Genomic DNA, 23751 nt, shown 5'->3' with positions numbered 1-23751 from the left:
ACATTTCTTGATTAAAGAGACACTTTTCTTAAACCAATAGCGAATACCATTGACTCAACTAAAATTTATTTTGATCTAAGAGAAGTCTATACATCATATACAGGCATACAGGCATATTACGAGGTATATTATTTTCTGATAAATTTAGGTTTTCCTAGTCTGTAGTAAGTAAAGTGATATTATTTTCCTCGATAGTAGGTAGTTATTTCTGCTTCTTCACTCCTTGGTTTTTTTGGGGTGGTTCATCACTCTACAAATTACAAAAAAAATGTTACATCACGATTAATCAAAGTAAAGTAAACAAATTATTAAAATTATAAGCTTTGGTCACATTTTGAATTTTTTAATACGACGACTTGAAATTTCTAAAATTTTTGTAATTGTTTGCATAAAAAATCGATACCTATATTCTTATTCTATCTATAGTCAAGCATGCATTATCTAAACAGGTGTATTAGGTAAATGTCTCTTATCTTCAAATAAAGCAAATAAATGCTCTAATTTCCATTTTTTCAGAAACTCCTTTAAAAAATCCGTATATCCTAAAATTTGTCCATAAAAAATGACAAGTACATGTTAATAACGATCACTAATTTGTTATATGATATGCGTTTAAAAAGCAAATTATGCAAAATTCCAAGTGGAAAATTCCAAGCAACAAAACCCGTGCGTAATATGATGTGCGATCTATCAAATACGACGTGAGGCTGATCGGACTGCCGACTAATTGTATATACCATCCTTCGTCATCGTCTTTGGCGTGTCGTTATTATTTTTCATCAAAAGAGTATTTAAGTAGGTATTGGAAAAATGGCTATGTTTCTTGAATGAAGTACTTCCTAGCGTATTTTTGTTATTATCTTAAAACAAAGTAACTTGCACTTGGTTGAATGAAAATAGATCCAAGAGAAATGTTCGAATTTTTCAAGAGAACCAGTTTTCTTGAGTTAAGAGAGTTTTTCTTCAGGCAAAATATTTTCTTTTACGCTAAAATAAATTCTCTTGCCACTAAATTTTTTTTTCAAGACCGATGACGACTTTAGTTCAAGTCTTTATCTTTTTTATCAGTGTACTGTTAAAACATAACAATTACTTTTTATATATAAAAACCAGCTGTTATGTCTTAACAGCAGGATTACGGGACGTCGTTGCATAAAACACTAAATCACCACAATACACCAAAATACTTTTTTACTTTTAAATGGACGCGTGTTTCGCTAACCATGTTAGCATCATCAGCAGATGATTAAAACTAAACTAATATCTACAATTTTAGCGTTTATATACTCGCTCAGTGGGAACCGTGGGTGTGGCAAGCCAACCAAGTCAGAGCCAACCGAGAGTAACAATTAATTTCCGCACCTAGAGCAGTAGGAATAGAGAACTGGAAAGAACTGGATGAGTTCCTGGATGAGAACCTAACCGTCTCTGTTCATACTATCATTACATTTATTAATTCGGATGCTCTCATTTGCATCTAATATAAATTATTAGTTTAGTTCGAATCATCTGCTGATGATGTTAACATGGTTAGTGAAACGCGCGTCCAGTGTAAGGGTACGAACATAGTGGAGGCAGGTTTCTGCTTTCCGGCAACCAGCGCCGTCTCTGGGGACCTATTCTTGACCACATATCGCTCACATCTCGCATCTCCGAAAAAGCCATATAACAATACACGTGATGCGTAACTTTGCGTATATGCATCACGTGTATTGTATATGGCTATTTCGGAGATGCGAGAAGGATTCGGAAGTAGATAATTAAGAGGAAATTTACCTGATTAACTAAGCTAACATAACCAAACCATATCCAAACGCCGCGCCCGCCTCTCCGGACCGCACTTAGGTGTATTTGGTTTATAAACCTGGCCAAAAGTGAAATATTTTTATTTTCATTTTTTATCTTAACTGAATACAAATCTATAAATACTAAATGTAAGCGCGTTTATTAGCTTTTTTTAAGTCGTAAGTTGACTATCAAATAAATAATATATTTCAATTATAAGTATGAATTATCTTGAGTGTATTCTGAAAATTTCTAAGATTATAAAATAGTGGAATTGTTTGTAGTGCTTTTTTGCAAATTGTTTATAATAACTGTCATGATGGATACAGAGCCAGCTGGCAAGTCCTGTTTTATGCCATATTTTTATTTTGAAACGTTTCCTTCTATTCTATTTCTTTATAATGTTTTATATTTTAAAAATCAGAGGCATTTTTATAAGGTGTAAGACTATTCGGCAATATTCCGCATGGAAATTAGTATCTGTTCAATTCTTAAAGTCTCCAGCTTTGGAATATGTACAAAAATATTTGCCACTGCCAAAAAAACATTGATTTAAATAGATTCTTAAACGAAATAGTCTTTACCCTATAACACCCATCCTCGCTCAAATATCGTCTATAATATACAAATTACTTTCTTGTTCTAGCATCCTCATCCAATTGCTTGGTTTTGCACAGAATGGCTCTATTTGATCGGTGGAAAGGGTTTCAGAGTAGAGGAAAAAATATTGTGTAGGAAAAACAAAATGGGGTTCCATATTAGCACCCTCTCCTCTAATAATTAATATTGCTAGCAAAAAAGCAAAAAAATCATAAAACATAATTTTGGCCAACTTTTAGTTCTTAATACCCTCTGTGCGCTGTCGGCGCCTGCAAAAGCAGAAATAAATAAATTTTCGTTCCGGTAAAAGCGAGAACGCCGATGAACGCTGGTTGACGGCTCCTACCTGCTTTCACTGTGAACTAGCCGATTTGATAACACGCTTTAATTTTTCAAGGTTATAAGCGCGAGGCGGCGCACGGTGGAAAGACACAATATAAAATGTTGGACATTAACTTAAAAATAAAATTTTAAATTAAATAATTTTGGTAGAAGATTTTAATTACTTAAAGTCCAGACCGTTACATTTTATCCAACTCAAAAAAATATTTTTAATTATATGTCAGTTTGAAAAGTTTCAAATGAAGATATTACACTGACTTAATTATGGTATTCATTTCTTGTGAAACAACCAAGTTTTATAAAAAGTGGCAAAGACATTAATAATTTTTTTTAACTATACATATTAGTGCAAACGATTGTTTTCACTTTAAAATAAAAGATATATATAGTCACAAAAGTTTGGGAGAACAATTGTATATAAGAGACACATAAACATTTTTTTGCTGCTAAATACTATATTTAGTAGCAAAAAAATGTGTATGTAGAAAAATAAAAAAATGGCCAAAGTTGGCCAAGACTTTATATATATCACAAGGTAGATTAAGCCTTTCTAATAACGAAACTAATTTAACATCTTGCCCCAGCTTGCCCCCCTCTAAAAATTTCCATTTAATATATTACTAATACATGCTATACTAAAATCAAAAACCTTTTCAATTCCAATAAATTAATTTAAAATTTTTAGAGTCAAATTATCTTTATTTTTTTATAAATTTATTAATATTTAATTATTAATTGGATAAATACAAAATGACGCTTAAATCAAAAACAGATACAGGGTGCTAAAAATATATGGAAAACTTATATTTGGATAAACTATTGGAAAAAAAAGGGTTAAAGTGCAGCGTTGAGCTTTTTTGTTTGTGTTAAAAATATTCTAGTGCGTAGATTTACTGTTATATTCTTTGCTTATAATAAAGTTAGTGTACAGGGTGTCCCGCTAAGAATAGCTCTCGGCTATATCTCGGAAAGTTATAGCCGTGAGGTCTGCGGAAAAAATATTCATAACTAAAGAGGCTATGAGAAATTGCTGGAAATTATTTTCAAGTTTGTAGAATGGCCGCTAGAGGGCGCAACTGCTATAAAAAAATAAGAAAATTGATTTTTTACACAATTTTGCCTAGATAAGTGGTACTATAAATAATAGCTTCATAATCTTCAGTAAATTCTGAATATTTTTTGTTAGAACCATTTTCCCCTACCTGCCAAAATAAAGTGGTGGGAGAAGGTTAGATCTGTTTTTATTTAAATATTAATAACTCCGGACTGAATGGACAGAATCCAACTAATGGGGGCTCGTTTAAAAGAGCGTTTCTTACTCTATATTATACCATATAAACAAATAGTAAGCTTTTGAACGTAGACGCTAGGGGGCGCTATCTTACAATTTAACAAACATTGCGCGTTTTTTCAAAAAAATTAAATGCGATGGTATATGTAATTTTAGCTGACAGTAAAGAGTAATGAAAGCTTAAAAAGTCAGTGAAAACCGCATCTTGATATCTTTCAAACCGAAGATATTAGCAAAATTATATTAAATAGGAAAATATAAGCAGTGTACCATATACACATAAATATATGCGTCATATTTTTATAATACGGTATCAGTAATCCTAGATTTCAGTGGTAAAATCTAAAGATATTTCTTTTTAAAAGAATCCAAACTAAAACATTTCACGACAGTTTGGCAAAGTTTATTAGCATTTAAAAATTCTAAGATTTTTCCAAAACATACTGTATTTTTAGGTCACCCTGTAGATGGTTTGTAATGAGTCAACCACTTTCTTTCATTAAAATTTAAAATTGTTCTGTTTATACATTATTACGGTATATAAAAATAATTTTTTCGTCCTTTGGATTAAAAGTGTTGAGAAGATAACCTCATGTCCAACCGCTCCCATAAGCTCGTTCCACTGTGCGGCGCTACTATGTAACCATATACAGGGTGTCCCAGAAATACGTGCAAGTATTTTAACTTAACTGGTAGTATAGTTCAACCCCAGAAACACGCCTATGAGGTTTTTTTCTAAATATTTTTTTTTTGAAAATTCGGAATTTTTTGAAAATATTTTTGGAATTTTTTTGCAATTTTTTTTAGTTTTTATTTAAAAAAATAATTTCTTGATAATATGGCAACGTAGGTAGTAGATTAAATTTATAAGAAAGAAAATCCAGAAAAGATCCAGTGGTTCTCAAACAAATCTCGAAGTATTGGAAAGAATATGTAAGGACCAAGAACTATTGACTACAATAAAACGACGGAAAGCAGCATATTTTGGTCATATTTTTCGAAATAACAAATATAGTTTCCTACAGCTGATCGTTGAGGGAAAGATTGAAGGACGACGAGGCATCGGCCGTAAACGGTTTTCCTGCATGCGGAATTTGCGCCAGTGCCATGGTTTAATATAGGAGAGGCAAGTGCATTTATCCGTTTGGCTCAAGACAGGGAGGAATTCCAATTGATGGTCGCCAACCTCCGATGAGGAGAAGGCACATGAAGAAGGTTCTCAAAATTTGAGCAAAAAATCATTTTTTTTGGAAATTTTCAAAGTAAAATAATACCCTCCGTTATTTTGGACTTATTTGAAAAACGATAAAGAGAAAATGTGTTTCTTTTATCAAGATCTACCACCCTTTAAAATACTTGCACTTATTTCTGGGATACCCTGTTTATAACAATACACGTGATGCGTATACGCAAAGTTGCGAACGATGTCAAGAATAGGTACCCAGATTGGCGCTGGCTACCAGTAAGCGGCAAACCTGCTTGCACTGTGTTCGCACACTAAAATGTAAAGGTGCGTATTCATTATCCGCACGAACGAACGAACGAATGTGCGCTAGTGGTATGGACGGGGACCGCACGAGAAGACCGGAGGCATTTGTTGGCGAACGCCTTTGATGTACCGACTCGAAACGGATGGTCGAACGAACGAACGAACGAACGGCCGCATGCGTTCGGTCCCCGTCCAAATACACCGCACTTTCATTCGTTCGTTCGTTCGGATAATGAATACGCACCTTTAAAGGGGTTTTGGTGTATTATGGTGATTTTGTTATGTAACACCAAAGTATCCAACCCTCAACTGTAATATTAACTATCTAGTCAACATGTTTAATTTTTGTCATTGATGACGTGTATTGACTGTCAAATATCTGGAGAAAAATTACTGCTGGCCCCGATTTTTAACAAGAGACCTTTTTACGTAAAACACAGCGGAAATGTATATTTTTTCACTTAGTTGTATAAAGGTGTACGCGCACTGAATCGGTACCAGTCCGGTGAGAAATGGCGAAGGCGGTGACTCGACTGTCGTAGATAGGTAGAGGTAGGAATCTGGCCTCTACAGGCCGAAATGTTTTAGTGGACGCCGGCGCCGTCTATATGTACGATGGTCGCAGTCGCTTTTGCTGGTCGGTCCGATCCGATGCAGTGCGCGCGGAGCCTAATACAGACACGGACGAAAAGTTATTACTCTTCAAAACAGTGAAAATATATGTAGGTGGCAGTCCGTAGGTGTAGGAATCAAACCGATATGGTAATCGAATTTCTCATGTCAAAAAACACCCAGACGCCAATTTTTTATCAGTTCAGAAATTACTTGGAAAAAAACTTCAACACTCTGTATTTCCAAAACGAAGCATTTTAAGACATTTCCATTTTAAATATCCTTAAGTTGCTGTAATGTATTTCAGATAACTTAAACCATTAACCTAAACTAAATATAACAACAATAAGGTGTTGTAAAATTCCGAAAATAATTAGGAAAAAATGTTGTGTGTACTAATTGTAAGTTGTATATTAAAAATATAAACCTTATAATATTTTTACATGATATTATGAATTGAGTAAAGCCGCAAAAAAATATGTTAAGGAATTACGAAAAAGAATAAAACTAATTAGCTCTCCTATACTCCTAAAACCACTTTCTAAATAGTCTAAAATATATGAGTAAATAGATAATTATGGTAGGTTTTTAAGTAGTATTAAACTTAATTATTCTATTTACTTACTGAATCAAAACAATTCACATCGTATTGTGGCCACTTGATAAGTTAAGATAGAGTTAATATTAGTTTACTAAGTAAAAAATATTTAATTTTGTTATCTTGATACAACGGTGAAGTAGCTCAACGCACATCGTATGATGAATTTCCACTTGAAATGTCACTAATATTCTTTAGATTAGATTTTGTTAAATATATTACATAATATCGTTTCTTTTATTTGTATTTTTCGTTTCTTTCGTTATTATTTTATTAATTTTATTTTTGTTTTTTAGTTTTTTAGTCCATCAAGGGATAAAAGGTAATGAAAAAGCAAACGATTTAGCTAGAAAAGGAACGCTCCTGTAGGCCGTTTAATGCTAATTAAAAGTTATCTCCGGATATTTTGTCGAATTCAGCCTCCTTGATGAGACAAACACAATTTTATGAATCACAATTAATAAAATTAATAAATTACATATTTTACCTAATTTATTATTAAATATTATTACTACTAGTTATTATTACTATTAGTCCAACCATCAGCAATTTCAAATAAAAAAATAATGGTATTTAAGATAATTGCAAAAAACCTAATTTGAAAAATTTTAACATCCTGTAACTCTAGAACTCTTTTTTATATTTTTTGATGAGGAATCAACGAGTACTTATTTAAAACTTTTGCAAGCTAATTATACTAAAATTTTTTAAAGGTTGCTATTAGACTTGGATCAAGGCAAATTAATAAAATTGCATTTATCTCATCAAGGAGGCCGAAATCGACAAAATTGCAAGAGACAACTTTTAATCGGCATTAAACTGCTTACACTATTTCGGTAACAAGAGCAAAAAGTCAGTGACGCACATGCTTTTTTTAGAAAAATATTCCAGTGATAACCCTTGGCTTAATATGCACGTCCTTGGTGGACATGTCGACACTTTTTTAGTTTGAATATAGTTCGCATTTATAGTAACTTTTACCATCAAAATTTCATTCGAATCACTAAAAGTACTTGGAAGAAAATTATAATAAATCGAAAAATTATTAAGACTTTAACACCCTGTAGCTAAGAAACAAAGCAGAATCGGACCAATGTTAATATGAAAAATAAATCTTTTTTTATCTACCCACGAGACATGGTATTGAAACAAAATATATTAGGTTATTGATTATTTGTTATGATAAAGGGGATATACACCCTGTAGATTTTTTAAATCAAATAGAAGCCATGTATAAGTCACAAAATGTTTCTGTAGATCAGTTTTTAGTTGATAGTAGAACTAATTTATTCTTCAGAGGAAATGCAAAAATATGGATGAACGCTTTCTTATCAACTTTCACTAATTTTCAAGATTTTAAAAATCAATTCTTAGCTCAATATTGGAGTCAATCTCAGCAACTTACGACTAGACTGAAATTAGATTCAGATATTTACCCTATAAATGACAGCGCTACATTTACAGAATATTTTAATTCCTATGTAGTTTTGGCTAAACATTTAGAACCTGCCTACCCGCCCCCGCAATTAATTCAAATTATTGCGCGACATTTTCCACCAAGTATTTCATGTACTTTAATAGGCGCAGTTACATTTCAAGATGCCCTTCAGCGTCTTAGACAGGCCGAATATTATTTTAGTGCTAGTACGACGGATTCTTTTTCACATTCAACAAGACTGGGAAAAAATTATTTTTATAAACAAAATAATTCTAGACATGGATCACAATCACAACAGATGTCGGGACAAAATCAGACAAAAAACTTATCTAGTATGCAAACTCTGGATAATGTTGAATGTGAGGAAAATTCGGAAAACTAGATTGCTTTCCACAGACGAGCCCGGCTGTGGAAAACGTTTTAAAAGGGGCTTTTAGTTTTAATAATAACGTTAGAGATGAATTACTTAAAGATGAGTGTAGCTTTAAGCACGAAATTGTTAATTATAGATCGCCGATTATCAATACGCAATTGTATTGTTATTTTTTTCCCGCTTTAATTGACACTGGAAGTGAAATCTCCGCAGTCTCTGAAGACGTTTGGAACTCATTGTGACATTCCATCTTTTCCGTGTTCTGGCATAAGAGTTATAGGGGCGTTTAAATCAAAACAAAGTATATATATACCATTAGCTTTATAATTATTACCATATATTAATTATATATTAATTATAATTATTACCATATATTATACCAAAAAAAATATATACCATTAGAAACTTTAATTTGTTTTTCGTGTGAAAATAATATTTTTTACCAGGAATTTTTTGTCATACCTGATCTTGTTTATTCAATTATTTTAGGAATTGATTTTTTACGAAAATACAAAGTACGTATTGATTTAAATATAAATAAAATATTTTGTTCGGTAGGCGATGAAGAAATTGCTTTATCAGAAAAAAATTATTCTCACGAATATGATGGTAGAGAATCGTTAAATTTGCGCAGTTTATCAAAATACGAGAGTTTTGTTACAGCAAATGCAGTTGTGCAGTCAACTGATATACAGAGTATCACAAAAAATACAAATTTAAGTTTTAATGAGAAACATATGTTTAAAGAATTGATTAGCGAATATGAATCGATTTTTTCAAATATACCGGGTCGTGTAAAAAATTATAATCATCAAATTAAACTTCATAATACCGATCCATTTTTTATTAAGTCATATCCGATAAGTCATATCCATATTAAGCTTATCGAGAAGCCGTCAATAAAACTGACACGTAAATGGAAAATCTGGGTATAATTGAACGTGCTGCAACTCCATACATATCACCCGCTATAAATTGTGTGAGCTATATAGTTATAGCACATATATTGATACTATTTATTAAATTTATAAATTATGTGAACCTCGTGTGTTCTTCGATCTCTCAGTTCACAGGGAGGCAGATGAAACAAAATATATTAGGTTATTGATTATTTGTTGTTAAATTGCTGAACTACATGGAAATATTTTAGTGTAAATGTAGTAAACCTTATTAACATTCAATGCGTTCAAACATCCGTCTTGTAGATGTCGCCGCTTATACCCATTTTATTAAATAAATCTGGTATGCGGATAAAAAATATCTTCGATTTAAGTAAATTTATTTCTACATTTATTCTTAACTTTTGCAAATAACGGCGGCAGCCTGTGGTTTAAAATTTCACCATACATCTTATTACTTATTATATTTTGTATGAATTAACTTGGTGCTAGGTAAGATTTATCCATAATATTTAAGATCAGCAAATCATTTATATAATTTTCTAGCCATTATAGCAAAGAGTTACAAAAGAGAGAGAGAAATACACGAGGAACTTAAACTATCGCCTTTTACTTCATCAAACCGACCCTCAAAATTTCCCCTGTTACAGTATATATTTTTTGAAACACCTTGTATATGTATTTATATTTTTTTGACATTATTTAAGTGTCTTTTAAATCCTACCGTGGAAAATTTGTGTAAAGAACATTGACTGGATTTTTAGTGAAATGGCTCTAGACCACCTGTTTATAAATGGCTCTAGACCACCTGTTTATAAATGTAAGGGTCGGTTTCATTTTAACATAATTTGTATTTATTTTCCTTTAACTAAACGTACAAGTACCTTGTAAGAAACCAATTAAATTTGGTCGCGTTTTAAAAAAAATCGACGCAATATTTTTAGATATTGATCTCCCTAAAATAATAACCACGAGCCGCCACTGGTAATTAATAAATAAAACTAATTCTCTCAAAAATTTTCAAAAAATACAAATACTACTGATATAAGAATAAATAATAATTCCAGACAAAGAGAATTTCAATTCTTCGTAGAAAATTACGGATACAATTATTGTTTGTTATCATATTATTTGTGTTATATTGCTAGAAACTAAAAAAAGTAAGACATTTTTATAAAACTTCAGCCATTCACTATCAAGATAAAATAATGCCAGACAAAAAAAACTACTCACGACATCTTCAGGTCCGACAACCTTCCTTCTATAAATTTCTTTCTTCATCGACACGCAAATCACATCCAATCGGACACTTCAGAACAATACTGTCATCCACGAAAGTCGAGCGCGTACTGAAGAATTTCTCAAAAGGGAAAAAAGAAAACGTGTCCCAACGTTTGTTGTTGTTTCTGTTTAATTATCGCATTAAATATTAATTAGGGCTCATTCGAGGCTCATTAAAAAATAATCGTTTAACGAAGAGAATACCGATGTTGACTGGTCGGAGAGTTGTGACGTATGTGAAGTAAAAGAATTCGGTAGTTTGATTGATGTAGTTAATAAAGTTGTTAAGAAATTCCGATAAGATTTCTCTGATAAAAATTTATAAGAGCTAGCAGATAATGTGTATAATTAATTTATTTAGCTCTGGAATAAAATCAATAAATTATTATATATAATAAAATCAATATATTATATCTATTTAATAAAAAAAAACAGAAAGTAAAGTAAAAAGAACCATCAAAAAAAGAGAGAATACAAAAATCAATAAAATATAAATAAAGTTTATAACTACGATTTAAAATGTATCTTGAAGTAGGTTTTACTTTGGCATTTAAGAAATCAATCTATGTTTTTTTTAATTACAAGAAATGTACAGGGTCCGTCAAAAGTGCGTCGGGCATCTGTAGAATGTAGAATGTTTAGGAGGGGAGTTAATCACCGCGACCTTATAGATCTATTGTGTGTTCCCCTTTCTTGAGTTATAACGAGTTATAACTCATCATACAGTCTCAGGGCTTTAAGAAAAGCCAGTATCTGAGACGGCTCCACAAAGGCCAGCTCTCCATCCTCGACATCAGACGTACCAAGGTTCATGGCACGAATGGTCGTCGTCTCGGCGCACTCAGTGATAAGGTGTTATGGTGTTTCCCCATCTTCCCCACAAAATCTGCATTCGCCGTTGTTTCTCAGTTTCAGCCTACTGAGGTGTTCGTTGAGGAGACAGTGTCCTGTTAGAAACCCCGTGACAATCCGAAGATTGTTTTTACTTAAATCAAGGAAAACCTTTGATTTTTCTCGGTCGTTCTAAGGAACATCGTCGGGCATCTGTAGCTCCTAGAATAAAAAACTTGGGAGTTTTGTGTTAGTGCAAACCTAAAGTATGTACTAGGATGTATTTCAGGAAAATATTTTAACTTCTACTTCTCAAAAAGCGTGAGTGGATCGGGATGTTTTTTTTTAATGGAAAGACACTTATATTATTGCATTATTGGCTTCCTTTCAGATCATTTTACAATGGTAAAATACGAGAGAAAAACCACTGGGTGGCTTTGATAAAAATTTACTGTGGAAAATGCTATATGAAATATAAAACCGCGAATATCTGCGAAACCGTTAAAAATTTTGAAACACTCTAAATACAAAAAAAGTTCATTTTTTAATTCTCCGTCTAACAAAAAAAAATACAGTGTATTCTATTGAAAAAAACCGAAGGGAAAACATTTTATATTTTATAAAGTTTGGCGTAGAATTTTGAACATCTTGTATGATTGATGATTATGATATTTATAGCAAAGTAAGTACCGTTCCACCAGGAACGGAAGAACTATATAGAAACCATACCAGGAAGGGAAGACTGGAGTAAAGGTGTACCCATTCAAGCTGAGGCAACCTGGTATACAGACGGCTCAAAAACGCCAGAAGGCGCAGGAGCTGGGATAGTAGAGCCGAAACAAGGGAGATCCTTCCACGTAAGCCTATCCAAGGATGTCACAATTTTCCAGGCAGAAATAACGTCAATCCACTATTGTGTAGAAGAAATAATAAGGCAACAAAGAACAAATCGTTCTGTGGCCATCTTCACAGACAGCCAAGCGGCGCTAAAGGCACTCAGCTCCGCGGAGGTCAATTCTAGACTAGTGTGGGACTGTGTGCGTGCTCTGAATACTTTGGGCGAACGTAGCACTGTTACGTTGGCCTGGGTGCCAGGGCACAGAGGGTCAAGGGTAACGAAAAGGCAGATGAAAGGGTCAAGCAAGGCTCATCAATGCCATTCATAGGCCCAGAACCCTTCTGCGGCGTTGCAAAGGCGGTCACGAGAATGGCCACGGAACGATGGGTGGCCAACAAATCTCTAGAATGGTGGAGAAACTCACCAGGGCCGAGACAGGCGAAAAGGTTCATTGTAGAACACTCGCCAAAATTCACGGTAGACTTGATAAGCAAGGACAGAAAGACAGTCAAAGCTGTAGTAGGTCTACTAACAGGGCATTGTAAGCTAATAGTCATCTAAAGCTGATGGGATTGACAGACGAAGCTATGTGTAGGTTCTGCCAATCTGAAGAAGAAACGTCAGAACACATTTTATGTCGGTGTGACAGACTGGCAAATGTGCGGTTCCCGGTAATAGGCAATGATAGGCCATTGCCAAGGAGCTACATGGAGGGTTCAGTCTCCAAGTTGCTAAACTTTGTGAAAAGGATAGGACTGGAGAATGTAATCTGAGGATCAGAAGAGGACCACAATAGATCTGAGAAGGTCGCAGTGGATCAGGCCGAAAGCCACCTCTAAGAATCTAATCTAAGTACCGTTCCATCTAAAGTAAATGCCTAATATAGTTTAGATTTCAGGATAATTCTTGTATTTTTAATATTTTTTTTAAAGAAAGGTTGAAGAAAATATATTTTTTATTTATTTATTAATATCTCTGAAACCATCGAAATATACTTAACCATATCTTAGGATTATTTAAAGTGATCTGAAAGGAAGATGGCAAAAAAATGGATCTGAAAGGATGATCTGAAATGAAATCATCCTGATCCACTCACACTTTTTTGAGCCACCCTGTAAAAGTTAGAATAATTTCCTGAAATACACCCTAGTACATACTTAAGGCCAGTATTACACTAACTCTATTAAAATATTTCATAAAATCAAACATATTACACTGTCAAATTCTACGATAAAATAAAATCTTTGACAAAGAAACTTCATAGTGTTAATACTGGCCTTGGGTTGCAAAATCCCAAGTTTTTTTTTATTCTAGGAGCTACAGATGCCCGACGTACTATTGCCGGACCCTGTATAACTATCTAGAGTAAAAATGACTTAAAGAGTGAGAAAGGCACTATAGTCTGGAGAAGGATGGAAGTAACAATTATAGAGTTTTGAAACTTCAAACATTAATTTCAATTGACTCGAATTCAAGTAGTAAAGATAGAATTATTAGTACCAAATAGGCCAAATAGCACTTTTTACATACAATATTTGTAGAGATTAATAGCGTAAACTAAATAAATACATTAAAATATTTACCAAGTAATTCAATTGTCTGAATTTAATGAAACAAAAATAAACTTCAGACTAAATATTTATATATTCTATGTTACTTTACTGATAGATTAGTATAGCTACATAATTATGTCATTAAAAATAATTAATTTGTATTTATTATTTGTTATAACATCTAATTATCATCCTATTAATACTTTTAAATAAAGCATTAAGGAGCTTATTAAAAGAATATAATCTGTGTTTTTACGCAATTTGTTTAAAAAAACAATCCCCCTTTATAGCAATTAAATTAACAGAAAAGTAATACATTTTTAAATGTCGTAAGTTAATAAAATTAAAGAGCACCGACATAATCAATAGCAATCTAATAATAACTCCCGACAACTATTTAAAATAATAACCCATGATTGATGGCTGTTTACAATTTTTTTATCGTCGATTTTATTCGTTAATTACTAATTACACAAGGAAAAAAACTATACTAACGACTCATGTAATGTGTAAGTATTAACCTCCTGTTAAGTCGGTACAACTTAATAATATATAAACGATAATTAACCTTAAAGGTAATTTATATCAATTTATTTTTATATGAGAAACTTGTTGGTAGTTCATTAATAACTATGAGAATAAGAAATCGTAACTTTAATAGTTTTAGTAGTAACGGTAAAGTAAGTTGTTACGCCCACTGCATCAATAGAGGCGCTTCTAGACCTTCCGCCTTTTCACATAGTGATACAGGAGGAGGCAAGAAGGGTACTCTATGGACTAGAAAGTGTGTTGTCTCTGTGTAATAAGGCAGAAACAGGACACTTAAAGATGGGGGACTCTATCGGGGGACCTCTACTCCAAATGAGATCGGACCAAATGACCCCTCTTTGTCACTACCACAAACCATTCAAGGTGAATAAAATGGATCGAGGAATGAGGACAGATACAAGATTTTGCATTCCTTCAGAACGAACTAACCTGGTATACAGACGGGTCAAAGACCGCTGACGGAAAAGAAGCTGGAGTATTTAGGGAAATGCCAAGGGCAAGCTTATACTTTTCCATGAGTAAATACTCAACAGTATTCCAGATAGAAATCTCCTCATTCTACAACGTGTGAAAGAAAGCAACAGAAGAGCTTACTCAGGTAAGCTGATCAATATTGCTCAGACAGCCATGCGCCACTTAAAGCGCTTATGAGCCAAATGTATCGTCGAGACTCGTCTGGGAATGTCTGGGTGAACTGAGAGCTCAGGCAAGAAGGAACAGAATTAAATTATTCTGGGTTCCGAGCCACAGCGGCATTCAAGGTAATGATGAACTAGCTAGACAAGGATCATCGGTATCTTATCTTGGTCCAGAGTCAGTACTGGGAATACCCAAATGTATGACCCTTTTTTTAGTCTTTACTTTTGTGATGTGTGACACGCGACGAAAATTATGTTTCGATTTTTCAAAACTTTGACACACGGTATCGGCATCACTGGTATAGAAGCTGATATTTTTTTTAGTGTTCTAAACTTATCTAATCAATGTTGCAGTTCTTGGCTACTATTGTTTGATAATAACTAACTATACAGGGCTTCCCCCTATATCCCAGCACTAAAAGCGATCAACTCAGTAAGTTAGAGAATGCTTAAAGAAGCTGAAAAAATTAGACAAAGAAAATAAAGTCCTACTCTGGGTACTCGCTCACTAAGAGACAGAAGGCAATGAAAAACAAACGATCTAGCTAGAAAAGGAGCGAACACTCCACTCTCTGAAGTAGAACCGTTCTGCTTTTCAAGCGGAAACAAACTTAAAGCGGAACTCAAGAACCTGGAAGTCTCCATTCGTAACCTGGAATGGGAGTACTCTAAAGGTCTGAGACACTCGAAAAAGTTATCAGAACTTACGACCGAAAAAAATAAATTTCCTTGGTTTAAGTAAGAACAACCTCGGTTTAAGTAAGAACAACCTCATCGGATTGTCACGGGGCTTCTAACAGGACACTGTCTCCTCAACGAACACCTCAGTAGATTGAAGCTGAGAAACAACGGCGAATGCAGATTCTGTGGGGAAGCACCAGAACACCTTATCACTGAGTGCGCCGAGACGACAACCGTTCAAGCCATAAACTTTGGTACGGCTCATGTCGCAATGGAGACCTGGCCTCTGTGGAGCTGTCTCAGATGGCTCTTGATAAAGTCCTGAGACTGTGTGATCAGTTATAACTGGTTATAACTCAAGAAAGGTGAACGCACTATAAATCTCTAAGGTCACGGTGATCAACCCCCCTCCTAATCATTCTACATTCTACATACAGGGTGTCCCAATATTTTTTGGACATAACAACTTTTGGAGTGAAAATAAATTCATTGGACACAATTTATCTATATATAAAAGTCCTTCGTTTGTCCGTTAAAGGCCATCAAAATTTAAAAAATATGCACGTTTTTTAAGATATTTCAAGAATCGATCATTCCTATTTGAATGAGATTTATGGTGTCAAAAAACGAAAGTATACGAAAAGTACGAGAAGAGTGAAAACTATCCCCACGATCGCACTGTGATCCGATTCAATCCTCACGACTCTTTTTTACGGCTCATCGTTCAAATGTTAGAATTCGTGTTGGCTACGATTCAATTGAACAAACCGTATTCTAAGCAGTGAATCAAATCCCACGATTCGTTTTTAATACTCGTTCAAATGAACGACTCCTTTAATCTTTGCCCACCTCTACAAAATAATAAAGGTAAGAAGCTACTCAAGTACAATAAACCTTAAGATTATAAAACTGTGAGAAAATATTAGTAATACAGGTTTTAGCAAAAAATAGACGTGTTAATTACACAAAAACCAGTAAAATACACTTAGCGGCGAATTTATCGCAGCAAGGAAAAAAGTTAAGAACGGCCGGCTCACTTTTAAAAGCGGCTTTAAACATTTTCGACCGGTTGAATTTAAATAACCCGCGGTTAATTGAGAGAGAATTACGGCCGGGGCGCATGTTTATTACCGACATTATCTGACGCGTGCACGTCCCGCCGATCCGCTATCGACGTTAATTTGTAACTTTTGAAGGTGATTTAATATAAGGATATTCTCTCGAACCATTACCCGTAATGGCGCTGTTGGCCTTTCTTTTATCGATGTAACCTCAATACGCCGCGCGTTTAAGAGCGATTTTTCCTCGTTTTTTTCCCGCTTAATCTTTTCAGATATTAAGGTGAAATCGGCGCGGGATAAAAGGCGTCCGTTAAAAGTCGTAAGAGCGGGTTAGTTTTTACTTGACGTGCGTTTAACGCGCCCATAAAAATAAATTAGTTTTAATTATATCGCGTTACAGAGAACAAAAACAGACGTTAAAAGCATTTGTTACGTTACCATGTTTTTAGGTAAACATAAACTCGTCCATAAATTTTACTAAGTGATATTGGTACGTATTTTGGCCACTGTCATGATCAAGGTGTACGCCTACATCCATGAATAAAGCAGTCCTTTCGTTTTTCCATCTTGGCAGCAGAATAATGTATGCTCGGCATCATCGATTTCGTCGCAGTAGATGCAGTTGTCATTTGGTCTTTTCTCTATTGTGTGCAAAAAGTGCATGAAGGCTCCATGACCGGAAAAAATGGTGTAACGTAATAGTCCACGTTCTTTTTATGCTCTAGTAGTTGTTACGTTTTTTTGCTATCTACCACTGGCCACAGCCTTCGAGCTGTAGCGCAGTCCTTATGGTGTTACTACGTCTTTTGCTGCTTGGCTTTGATGGTAGTTCTTTCAGTATGTTAATCGTTAGTGGTGTAATAAGTAGTGGGTCATCTCCTCTGGACCCGCCTTGATGCAGCCAGGACAGTGCATCTCGGCAGTCCATCACAGTAATCTATCTCATTGATCGCATGGTAATGCGTCTCAAAGCGCCCAAGGTGTCAGAGTATATCACGATATTTCCTACTGGTCTCATCAGCGATTTTCCCAGGTCGCTTCACTTACTGGCCTTACTAAAGCCTTCTTTACTGGCCGCTTCCTTTAAAGGAGATGCCTATCTAAGGAGATGCCTATACCTGTGCCTTCTGAAGTCACGGAAGCATCTGTGTAGACTGTTATCTATTGAGTGTTCATCACTAGGTTGCTTTCCCATTCTTCTCTTGTCGGGATACGAATCCTTAGAACTCTACTTAAGATTTTTGAAACTTGTCATCAAAAACTTGTCAAATAAAAAGTTTGGGCAAGCTATAACAGACTCTTTAAGTCATTTAGTGTTTTCAGTGCTAGAGAGATTTCTGAAATTCTCTATGTCAACTCCCCAAGAGAAAACCGAAACCGACGAAGCGACTGAAAACATTTTCGGTACAAAATGTCCCAAGTCTCCTCGTAACGAAGGTCCAGACTGGCTTAACTCGATTAGCAGCGCCCTCTCCGTTTCCACAGTCGCGTCGTTCCGGCCGCGCCAACTTCATTGTTTAATGTGATTTAATGAACCGAATTAGTGCAACTGTCGCCAGTTAATTAATACGTCCCTATAGGCAGAAACAAGAACTGCGATTTTCTCCCGAGTTGTAGTCCCCGTTTTTTATCAGTGCCGTTCTAATTTTACTCAAAACGTGTAAAAGTATAATATAGGGTAAACCCAACAGTACAATATGGTAAACTTAAATTATTGTAAAAATCGAGGTGCAAAAAAAATGATTTAATCTGTTTAAAGTAAGTATAAAAAGAGATTTATTACTATAACGATACCGGGCTGAGCCGTAAGTCACTTTTATTGTTTAATACATCCTAATGAACTGAGTTAGTGCTTACTGCCACTGGTTAATTAACACAGCTAGAATGAGAATAAAGAAACCAACAAACGATCATTTCTTATTATGATTACAGTCCCTTAGGCTACGACAGAGAGAAAAGCCCCCTCTTTTTAGACGCTTGCTAGATGAAGTCCTTTTTATTTTATATGGGGGAGCGATATTTATGATGCTGATATTATGTCTGTATTCATTTCTATACGAAGAGTAATATATTTTAGATAGTACATTACTCCACTGGAAATAAATATAACAACATTAATTTAATATAGTTAACAAGTACAAATTACTTATTACTAAAAGTTTATTTATAGGCATAGTTCACATTTTAAACTACCAATATTGTTTTCTAATTAATTGTAAAATTGGTTTTTCATAAAAGTAAGAAAGGTTAGGTGAAATTTCTAATTGTTTTCGTCAAATCCACAAATATTTATCAATTTTGTTATTTCTTGGCAAAAAATGGTAAAAATTTGAAATAATTTAAAAAAATTCGCAGTAGTTCGTTTCTCAAATGTTAAAACTTCCTCTTCTTTAAAGTTTCTCTCTTTCTCTTCCTCAAAAGTTTCCTCCATAGCATTTAAAACAGATAAATAATAGGTACGTTACTTACAATCAGTTAAGAAAATTCTTATCCAAAGTATGAATACGTTGATGTAGCTTACCTGAAAAAGAAAAATAAATTATTAGATTACTACATCTCTTGAATAATCTATACTAATATATAAAATCCATAAGTGACTGACATACTGGTTAATCACGATCCTGCTCAAACCACTCAACGTAAGAAGCTCAATTTTGGCATACAGGTTGATTCTAGGGTGTAGAGGTTCGATAAGAAGGGATTTTTCGAAATTCCAGTTCCAAGAGGGTGAAACCACCTCTCAAATATTACAATATTTTTTATTTAAAAAACGGTCAAGTTTCCGAAAAAAACGCTTATATTTTATTTTGTTTTTTTACATATTTTAAGATTTTTTAAAAACGTATACAGGGTGTTTCGAAAAACCTGGTCATTGATTAATCCCGATCCTGCTTAAAACGCTTGACGTAAAAAGCTGATTTTTGGAAATATATATAAGAAGGGATTTTTCGAAACTCGAATTCTAAGGGGGTGAAACTATCCCTGAAATATTAAAATATTTCTTTTTAAAAACCGTTGAGTTTTTCGAAAAAACTCTTAAACACGTATATTTTATTTTGTTGTTTTACATATTTTAAGATTTTTTATAAATTTATACAAGGTGTTTCATAAAATATGACCATTGAGTAATCACGATTCTGCTTAAACTGTTTGACGTTTAAAGCTGATTTTTGGCAAACGGATTGACTGTGGGGTGTAGAGGTTTGATAAGGAGGGGTTTCTCGAATCTCAAATTCCAAGAGGGTGAAAACGCCCTTCAAATATTACAATATTTGCTATTTAAAAACGGTTATTTAAAAAACGGATGTGCCCGGTGGCGTAGAGGTACAGGCTCTCGTCTACCAATCTCAAGGTAGTGAGTTCGAATCCCACACCCGGCATTTCATCAGCAGACTATTTTTATTAAAATAAAAATAGTTTGGGCACATAGGTCGAGTCAGCCTTAAATGGGTACTTGAGATTCACAATCCTGAGGTAATAATAGGCGGTTGAAGCGTAGTGCTAGCCCACATTACCTTCCTTGTATACCGAACGGCTCTAGTATGGCAAGCTGTACCTTGCTACTCCCAAGGCGTCAAACGCTATATACGGGAGCTATTATTATTATTATTAAAAAACGGTTAGTCTTTCGGGAAAACGCTTGGACAAGCATAATTTATTTGGTTTTTTTACATATTATGAAATTTTTTAAAAACTCATACAGAGTGTTCCAAAAAGTTGGGTTATTTCTTAACCACGATTCTGCTTAAACTGCTTGACGTAAAAAGCTTATTTTTGGCAAACAGGTTTTTCGAAAGTCAAATTCCAACGAGATGAAACTACCCCTCAAATATTACCAAGTTATATAACAATATCGCCATATTGTTTTTCTCAATGTGAGAAAATTTTATCCAGTTTGTATGTTAATGGAAATTCTTGCTTTCAACACCGTTACAAATGATTAATTCGACGCGAACGAAGTCGCTGTTACACGCTAGTATTCTAAATATAAAAATAAAAATTTCGAAAAACTTAAGTCATTCAACCTACAAACAATTCCACTCAATTAGGTATTAAAACATATTCGAAATATTTAAATTGCGTAATATAGGTAATAAGTTAGAATGATGGTAAAATTTCGACTTTTCGAGTTGTAATACCCTTTTAACGACTTAATCTTTTAAGGTGTCTGAGTAGTAAGTAATAAGTATTTATGTAGACAATTGCTAATTGACTTTAAATAAGTGTTATTGAATTCCTTACTTAAAAACTAATACACATTTATATTTTTTTGATATTCGATATATATCGTCTTTGTCGGTTAACAGTCACTATAGCGTTTAGAGGTTTTTACGGTTAGATTATCCATCATGATGCAATTGCATCTGTTTTGGTTTGGGGCTTCTTGGATACCACTTTTACTTTAGTAAGTTAGAGGCATATTTCCATTGCCAGCTAGATCGTCGGATTATAAATATTAGAATAAGAATATAGGTATCGATTTTTTTATGCAAATAATTACAAAAAATTTAGAATTTAAAGTCGTCGTATTAAAAAATTCAAAATGTGACCAAACTTTATAATTTTAATAATTTATTTGCTTTACTTTGATTAATCGTGATGTAGGTAACATTTTTTTTGTAATTTGTAGAGTGATGAACCACCCCAAAAAATACCAAGGAGTGAAGAAGCAGAAATAACTACTATCGAGGAAAATAATACCACCTTTACTTACTACAGACCAGGAAAACCTAAATTTATCAGAAAATAATATACCTCGTAATATGCCTGTATATAATGTATAGACTTCTCTTAGATCAAAATAAATTTTAGTTGGGTTAATAGTATTCGCTGTTGGTTTAAGAAAAGTGTCTCTTCAATCAAGAAATGTCCCTTTTCAATCAAGAATTTTTGCATGAATCAAAGAAACTATTGTTCTTGTAGCAAGAACTTCTTTGCATATTAATTTTGGGTCAAGAGTGAAATACTTTGGACAGATAGATTCTTCTATTCTCTAAAGTAATTTTTAAAGCTTATGAAAAGATAGTTAATGCAATAGGTAAAGAAACGTCGTTCTTGGCCCTATTGAAAAGCAATCTTTTGGGTCAAAGTCATATTCATTTCGACTGAGAGATCCTTTTTTTCAGTGTATAAAACCCATGCCTGGGTTTTTATTTATAGGGCCGAATCAAGAGCTGGTATGCCTAACTTGTATAAATAACAATGGTGGTATTAAAATGAAACTAAAATATATACGTTTCGATATTTTGACGTAGAATGTAGTATGTTTAGGAATGGGGTTAATCACTGCGACCTTACAGATCTATTGTGTCTTCCCCTTTCTTAAGTTATAACTAACGAGATATAACTCATCATACAGTCTCAAGGCTTTAACAAACCACTGATGTAACCAATTTAGAGACCTGTGCAAAGACCTGGAAAATTACATCGCTATTTATTAACAAACTCAAAGTTTTCATAAACCGCTCTCTGCGAAAAATTGTAGGAATATTCTGGCTCAATACTATCAGAAATGAAGATTTATGAAGCTTGACCAACCAGAGACAGGCGTATAACGAGATCAAACTTAGGAAATGGAGGGTCAGTGGATTGGTCACACTTTTAAGGGGAGTGGATTGGTCACACTTTTAATCGAAGCGGCAACAACATCGCTGGCAGAGCTATTGAGTGGAATCTGCAAGGCAGTAGAACTGGTCGCCCAAGACATACATGGCAAAGGACAATTAAAAATCGAAGCAGTAAACCGGTCATGGCGAGATGTCAAATCAATTGTCAACAACCGAACCCGCTGAGAGCGTTTATTGAAGCCCTATGCTCCACGTAGGAGTAAAGGACAAAATGAATGAATGAAGTTAGTGAGATACAGCCGGCGCCGGCGTCTATTCTTAATTGGCTACCCGGTACAATAGAATAACTTAGTAAATGCTACTCTCACTGTTAGCAGTCGCTATAAGCTTTACTAGATTCACTGGTCTAATTCGTAATTTCATTTCCTAGCGATTATTAACATTTACTGGATCTTCGTCTTTCACTGTAAAATTGATATAATGCCATTTTAACAGAACGTCAACGGTTTTTGTAGATCTGTTTTAAAAAACTAAAGTGTTTTCGAATAGTTGAATTTAAATATTTTGTAGCATTTTTTATTTCCTTTAATAAAATTGAATTTAAAAATCTATTTTTATTTAAATTTCTTAGTATTGGTGCCATCTATTTGCTAGATGCCAAAGATATCAAACTTCATTTCTTACAGTTTACTTGTCTTGTTTATTAGCGCCATCTATTCGCTATATGCCAAACTTCCTTAATTGCATTTCCCTTGTCCCGATATTTAATTTTTATTAGCGCATCTATTCGCTAGATGTCAAACTTTATTTATGACAGTTGGGTTTTCGCTTCTGAAACTGAGAAGAAGGTCTTTTTTCTGGGAATTTGGATCTGAGGAAGACGCGTGTTTTGGCGTCCGACAAATTTTCCAGTGAAAAGCACTGAATCCACTTTTCGATTGCATGGGTATCCGATTTGGAGATTTGAAAACCTTGTAAAGTATGCAATCCAGAGTATAGATCGTATTTGTTTGGTTTCTTCTTGGAATGACCACCTTATTTCCGTTTGTTATTTCGTTTATTTGAGTATTTAATTACTGGTTTGGATCGGCATATGGTTTGAATATATTTATGTAAAGCTGATTTTCAGACCAGTAAAACTACCACATGATATTAAGTAACTATCACCTGGTATTCAGTAACTACCACATGGTACTCAGTAACTACCACCTGGTACTCAGTAATTACCACATGACCTTAAGACAGTGTTCCTGACATTACAATCGTTTCTTTTGGCTGATATCGAAGACTTCTCCTGCCATAGTCATCTGCATCCACTTCTGTTA

The 23751-nt window shown here is 34.0% G+C and overlaps 1 protein-coding gene across 4 annotated transcripts in view; it reads right to left on the bottom strand.

Annotated features, from left to right (window-relative positions):
- LOC115879399 (autism susceptibility gene 2 protein-like) overlaps positions 1-23751 on the bottom strand; it is a 466988-nt gene that overhangs the window by 86355 nt on the left and 356882 nt on the right. The window contains exon 1 of one of the 4 annotated variants that reach the window (XM_030896224.1): positions 10661-10725. The exons of the other annotated variants lie outside the window; for them this stretch is intronic. Coding sequence (XP_030752084.1) covers positions 10661-10708 — 48 coding nt within the window. The 5' untranslated portion in view covers positions 10709-10725. Of the gene's footprint in view, positions 1-10660; positions 10726-23751 lie in introns of those variants that run through there. 4 annotated transcript variants of the gene reach the window in all.

The sequence above is a fragment of the Sitophilus oryzae genome, unplaced genomic scaffold (genome assembly GCF_002938485.1).
Source record: "Sitophilus oryzae breed Bouriz unplaced genomic scaffold, Soryzae_2.0 scaffold_1576_pilon_pilon, whole genome shotgun sequence".
Taxonomy (NCBI): domain Eukaryota; kingdom Metazoa; phylum Arthropoda; class Insecta; order Coleoptera; family Curculionidae; genus Sitophilus; species Sitophilus oryzae.
This window is presented reverse-complemented; position numbering and strand designations above follow the sequence as displayed.